General features: G+C 50.0%; 1 protein-coding gene across 1 annotated transcript; it reads left to right on the top strand.

Annotated features, from left to right (window-relative positions):
• Nucleotides 1-2,863: 2,863 nt before the first annotated feature.
• LOC111561953 lies at nucleotides 2,864-6,077 on the top strand. The gene is made up of 4 exons (XM_045033602.1): nucleotides 2,864-2,917; nucleotides 3,041-3,149; nucleotides 3,197-4,391; nucleotides 5,675-6,077. Exons 1-3 carry the CDS (start codon nucleotides 2,864-2,866, stop codon nucleotides 3,685-3,687), a joined length of 654 nt encoding a protein of 217 aa, XP_044889537.1. The 3' UTR covers nucleotides 3,688-4,391; nucleotides 5,675-6,077.
• Nucleotides 6,078-6,280: the final 203 nt, after the last annotated feature.

The following is a 6,280-nucleotide window of genomic DNA, read 5'->3' as shown; positions in this document are numbered from 1 at the left end:
TCCTAGACAAAATTTAAGCCCTAGAAGGGACCAGCTCCTGCCTCAAATTTTGGCTGCGGGTTTGCGAAGGGGGCGGTGTTCTCAGAATATAGTAATTTCGATTAGGATTGGAGGGTATGTTTCCTTAAATAGCTTCTTTATGGTACAAATTTTACTTCATTATGTAGTGTGTAAAGGGACTATTTAACAACAATTTTTATATCCAAGTTTCCCTTTTAAGAAACAAAACAAAGCAAAACATAAGAATACCTGGGAGTCTCTGTTTCCTAAAGGCCTTTAGTAAAATCATGTGGTGTTGCTTCAATTAGATGGCGATATATATATCTATCTATAGGTATATATAGATATATAGAGATAGATAGATAGATAATCTTACAGACTCTTATCTCCTTGCCTCATTTGTCTGAAGAGTAAGATGGAAGGACTCTTGCCTCAACAGGTCAACAGCAGCCTACAGGAGGGGCATAAGCAGAGATAGGTAGCCTTTCCTGTACTGCAGTGAGCCTGTGTAACAGTCTGGGACAAAACAACCACTGCAAATTTAGTTTTCCCTTATGTACATTTTTCTCCCATAAACACGAGGGTCCCTAGAGCATTTTCCTATTGCCATTGTTTTCCTTTTTGTGCAGCTGCGCACACGTTAATATTAGCCATCCCCCTTCCGGTCCTTTCTGGGAGATCTCACTTAAATTTATGAAGAAGAGGGGGGATAGAGGACGCTGTGATCTGTGCCCTCTTACAGAATTGAAGACTTAGGGTGGACCAACTTCTTCTCAAAACGCTAACCTGTGCGTGGAGAACAGAAAGTCTTGTGTTTTTCATCAAGTGCAAAAATTAGTATTTGGGGGAAAATCCGCATAATGCATTTTCCATGAAATAGCATCAATCTCGAGATGGCTCTTCCGAACGGAAAGAGAGTCGTCAGAACATTGGCTCTATCAGGCCGAGCATAGAGAGGATTGAAAAATTAGAAATAAAGATCCAGTTCAGAGATTTAGTTACAGTTTCTATTTATTAGGGTCTGCAAAGTGAATCTGGGGTACTGTTTGGCTACTATCCGGGAGAATTCATCGCGCGGGTCATTTGGAGATCCCGAGAGCGCTTTTGAGCTGTTTGGGGAAGTAGGGCGGGGGCGCGGGCGTTTATGCGGTCTTTCCACCCACCCTCGCCTAATCAGTCGGCTCGGCTCTCAATCAAGTTTTCAAAATACTAATCTTGATCTAAGAGCCTCTATCTCTGCATCAGTGTTGGAAATGATTCACTTTTAGAGGCTTCTGGGCATGGAGAAGAGGAATGGTCGTCAGACGTAAGAAGACCTAAAAGAGTGGTCTGGCGTTCACTTAACTGCTGACGCACTGCCGGACGCAGACCTTTTCCCGCGATGTGATTGTGCGCCCACAGCCTCGCACTGTAGGCCTCCCGGCGGTGAGTCTATTTCAATGTGCTCGGCAATGTAAGCCTTGGCTGGGGTCGCGTGCGGAGGTGGGAGGAGGGGTGTGTGTGTGTAGGTACTTGCCCTGAATATCGGTGCTGAGCGTCCCATTGGTGCTGGGCCCAAGGACCTCCTGACCCTTTGTCAGGGGTGAAGACACCGAGGGGTTGCTCCTGAACGTGGCGCGGCTTCTTGGAGCTCGCGTCATACTTCTTACCCACGCTCCTCCTCCGCGGGGGCAAAGGAAAAGTTCGCCCGCTGCTTTGCAAAGTTAGGTTCTTGCGCTAAAAACCAGTGCTCTGTTTGTCTTTGTAAGAAGGGTTTTTAGCCCAAACTCCAATTGAAGCCAATTTTGGTCGAGCGAAGACGCACCAAAAAACATCAACTTGTGTTTCTGCAGGTGGGAGAGAAATCGCCCGCGTTGGGGGTGATTCCGACCTACTAGAAATTTCTAGATGGCTTTAAGTGAAAATCCTTAAATGAAAATCAGAGACCGCAAGCCCACCCAAGGGACTAACCAACACCGCTGGACTGCAGGGCTTTTTGCAAGGCTCAGGGGGGAAAAAAACAAAAAACAAAAAACAAAAAACAAACAAACAAAAAACCCAGAGAGGCTTGGGTGGAGGCCCTGGCGAGCTGGGAGGCACTCGGTGTGTCTCCCTAAACCCGGAGGGCGTCAGGGAAGGGGTCTGGGTCTCGGGGAGCCAGGCCTTGATTGGAGGTCCGGGAATGGAGAGCGGGAACACCAGCGCGTTCTGACCCCTACAGTTTCCACTAACCGCGAAGAGCTGCCTAATTGGGCGGTGAGCAGCTGCGAAATTTGTAATCGCCTAATAAGCCTTCCACCTCGGTTATTCTTATCAAAAGGCATAAAACTGATATTTTCACACTCGGCTTCCTCCACAGGAGCCGTTTATAAACATCCTTCATCAGTAGGATGAAATTAAGCCTGCATTGACAAAGGTCTCTGGAACTCGATATTTAAAAGCAATAGATCCGAATTAGCAAATTATTACTTTAAGTAGGGAAAGTCCCCACCAACTTGACTATTGAACCCTTTGCCTCTGAGCTCCTCGCGGTGAGTAACCACATGTTTGAGGGAACTTAACCTGGAGTTACCTCAAGCAACCTTCGGCATCTTGGCTTCCTGAATCCGCGCGCGCCCCGGCTTCTAGCCTTCCACCGGCTTTCGAGAACCCGCTCGGGCCAGACCTGCGGAGACCTGGGCGAGGCACAGCTGGGGCCTGGGCGGAAGCGCGGTCAAACCAGACGCGTCCGGGACTCCTGGGCCCGAGGGCGCAGAACCAGAGCCAGTAGTCGCACCCCTACGCTTTCCCCCGCCGGCGACCCTCGCTGGCGGCCCCCGGGGTCCCGCGCCTGGGGCTGGCCAGAGCACTGTGAGAGGGTGAGGTAGGGAAGACCTCCGCGCCCATGAGAAGGCACAGCTTCTGGCTGATTCTTGTGGATACCTCTTTACCCTTGATGGTAAAAAAGTCAGCCTAGAGAGCTCCGAAACTGCGAAGGTCACAGTTGGTCCAGGGATTGGAGTGTTTCATTTGATTTTTCCCACCCCGTCTAACCATTATTAATATACTAATTTGGAAAGAGACCGAAGGAGATAGCTTCCAGAGGCTTTCTCCCAGACTGGCGCAGCTCAGAACCGCGTCACCCCTCGGAGATCGAGCAGCGGGCAACGCGCTCACCTTGGGACTTACCGGTCCCAGGCTTCTTCTCAGACCTTGTCACCCAGTTTCTGAGGGGAAGTGAGGAGCGTGTTTATTCACGCCAGTGGAGGACGCCCAAACGTGGCGAGGGCCTCGGTCTGGGACCCCCTGGTCTCTGCCCCACTGCGGGCCCGGCCGAGGCTCACGGGGCTTGCGAGCGAGGCTAGCGTGCTATGCGCGGGACAGCCGGGAACGCACTGGAGCGCAGACACCTCCTGGGCTTTGCCGCCCAGCCAGGCGTCCGTTTCGCTAACTGCAGTCGCCTGCCGGGGCCAGTGGTCTCCTGCGGTTCTAGAGACTCAACTGAAAGCCAAGTTCTGCGTCCGAGAGGGTAGTACGCGTGGATTCGGTGTTTCTTTTCATCTGGTGCGCTGGTCCCTGAAGAGCGCGAGTAAACTCGCCCAGTCCTGTGCGAAAGGAGAGCGGGGAAGCGTTTCTCGCCTGATGGGACCAGTGATACCAGTGATAAGAGTTAGGAGCCCTGTGGAGCCCGAAATTTGTCAAGACGCAGTCTGGGACGCTCCGGACTAAATGCTACTGCGCAAAGCGCGGAAGTCCACTTCTCACTATTTACCCATTGTGATATTTCCAAGTCCACAGTCTCGCCTTACGCACACTTGTGGTTTGGAGCAGCTAATTTTACATGCATTTTTACCGTTCAGAATAAGCAACGCGGCAGGACCAGGGGAAACCTGATTCTAACCTGTTTCTACAGACCTCTGTCCACACAAGTCTGTAAGAACCGAACTAGGAGGTGGAGAGAGGGGGGAAAAAAAAACCCGCAATAACCCAAAACCCAACAGCTCTCTAAACCTCCTCCCCGTATTTTCCTCGCCCTGTGTTTTAATGTACATCCTACTAGGCTCACAGGGCGGATCTAGCCAGGAGCCCACTAATCTAAAAGGAGGATGGAAAGCCTAGCCCGCAGGCTTCCCTTCACCCTCCTGCTCCCCAGGGATCCCTGAGAGTCGTACTAAACCCCGGCCAGGGAGCAAGGAAGCCAGAGTTTAAGGGCAAAAACATGGGCGCCTGAGAGTGTTTCTCGGGTTGAGTGGGGCTGTGTGAATCTCCTATTCGTAGAGTTCGATCCGGTTTGGATAATAGAACACACGGCTCCTGTTGCTAGCCAGTGTGGGTGCGCCCCACGCAAACCCTGGCGGTCCCGCCCACAATCTCGGCGACAACATCTCCCCACAACACTGCCACACCCCGTCGTTGCTTTTCCGATGTTTCCGGTAAAATGATGCCTTTTTATAAAAAAGGCCTGCGGAATAATCTTGAAACACAATTTTTTTTTAAAAGTTAAATAACTTTTTACATGGATTTCTGCTTTAGGAGACTAGTTCTTGTAAATGCGGCAGTGTTTTCTTCCTTTCCTTCCTCTCCTCCCCCTCTCTCTTCCTCCCTTCCTTCTTCCCTACTTCTGACTGCCTGTGTCCATTCGTGGGAGCTCAAGGTTTAAGAAGCTAGGCAACGTGCTCTTAGAGTATGGGATTTGAAATTAGTCAAACCTATAATGGATTCCAGAGCAATTTAATAACTTAACACCTCGGCTTTCTCATCCGTAAAATGGAGATGACAGCACTAATGACGTTGAAATGTGTTCACCAAACGCGCAGTAGATTCTTCTTAATCTTCTTACGCTCCCCCCTGCGTCCTCCTTTGCAGCCCTAAGAGAGGTCTGGATGCGGAGGCGTCGCCAAACGCCTCATTCCCCAGTTGAAGAGGACAGGGAGGCCAGTGCTCCTCAGCATCCACCTGGCTTCCAGTTGTCTATTTCTAGGAGTTCAACAGATCCGGTCGCCAATACCAAACAGGGCCCTCAGAGCTTCATAGATGCTGGAGAAGAGCTCGCAGCTGGGAACCACTCTACCATGGCATTTTGGCCCAAGAAGGCACAATGAAAAACTTTTCCTCCTCCTCTGTCACTTGTTTATTTGGGGGTTAATCTGGCACATTGATATGCTTGGAACCCTGACTCCTGTCAGTCTGTGCAAACTTCTGATTATTGTGAAAGTGGCGGTAATCATAGTCGTTGCTCATTACTTGTCAAATGCCCCACTGGTGCTGAGGTGTGTAACCCTACTTCAGTAACTTCCCCTAAGGCCATTTTACCAGGCTGGGCTGAAATTCCAACCCACAGGCCAAGTTCAAGTCCTGCCTTTTAACCATTCCCCAGGGTTGCCCTCCTTGTGGGGAGTTCAAAAACAGACACCTTCAATAAATGGATTCATTCGCCCATCATGGATCCCCGAGATGATTCTTTACATAGTCCAACTGGCCTGGGTTGCAGCTCCAGCACAGTTGGTCCAGCTACCAGCTGTGGCTTCAGGCTGCCCCCAGATACAGGGCACCTGGTATCCAGTGGCAAAGAGCGCCCTCTTCCTACCTCCATTTTCACTGTGCCCAGGTTAAATTCCATGGAAAGATTTGGAGTGTCAAACCAGCCACAAAGGGGGGGAAAGAATCGAGACTTTAATTGGGTGGTAAAAATCTCTCTCTTCTTTGCAAATTACAGAACCCAATGGCTAATCGTCAGGAAGTGGATCAAAGCCTGGATTGAACAAGTGAACTCAGCTTTCCCTACCTCCTGTGTTGCAAAGACCGCACTCACTTCTGGAACTTTCCTTTGGCTTGGACCAAAGTTCTGGTCACTGCGTGGAATGCAGCAGAGCCCATGGTGCCCTGCTCTGGCTGTGCACAGGTCATCTCGTGGCACCTTCTTTTGCCACTTCAGTGGCAAACAGTTTTCCGGACAAAACGGGTGAATAATGTTGACCCCACCAGATCTTCCTGTAGGCTGCAAGCACCCTAAAGGCAGGAACCTTGTGTTGTTCCTGACTCTCTGAAACCTAGTTTAGTGCCTGGCACCAGGCAATAAAGGATGGCTTTTTGAATGAAAGAAAAAGTATGTGCTGACAGGTACAGCCTGTGTGTTTTTAGTTCTATCTTGCTACTTGTTTACATTGGGACTTTCTTGTCCAGAACTCAAATCTTTTAATCCTTAGAAGAGTGAGGCAGGAAGGGCATGGAGATTCTGACAATTTAAATTAAGGGAATTCCTGGGCTTCCTTTTCTTTTAGGGTGAGAGACTTGCAACTCCATTGGGTCTTCTGGCATCATG

This window comes from Felis catus, chromosome C1 (genome assembly GCF_018350175.1).
Source record: "Felis catus isolate Fca126 chromosome C1, F.catus_Fca126_mat1.0, whole genome shotgun sequence".
Taxonomy (NCBI): Eukaryota; Metazoa; Chordata; class Mammalia; order Carnivora; family Felidae; genus Felis; species Felis catus.
This window is presented reverse-complemented; position numbering and strand designations above follow the sequence as displayed.

Excerpts from the sequence above, each read along its gene's own strand:
- LOC111561953 (XM_045033602.1), top strand. The coding sequence starts at position 2,864 with ATGAGAAGGCACAGCTTCTGGCTGATTCTTGTGGATACCTCTTTACCC. Across the intron at positions 2,918-3,040 it reads ATACCTCTTTACCCTTGATG|ACCGAAGGAGATAGCTTCCA; the intron begins GTAAAAAAGTCA and ends ATTTGGAAAGAG. Across the intron at positions 3,150-3,196 it reads GCTCACCTTGGGACTTACCG|TGAGGAGCGTGTTTATTCAC; the intron begins GTCCCAGGCTTC and ends TCTGAGGGGAAG.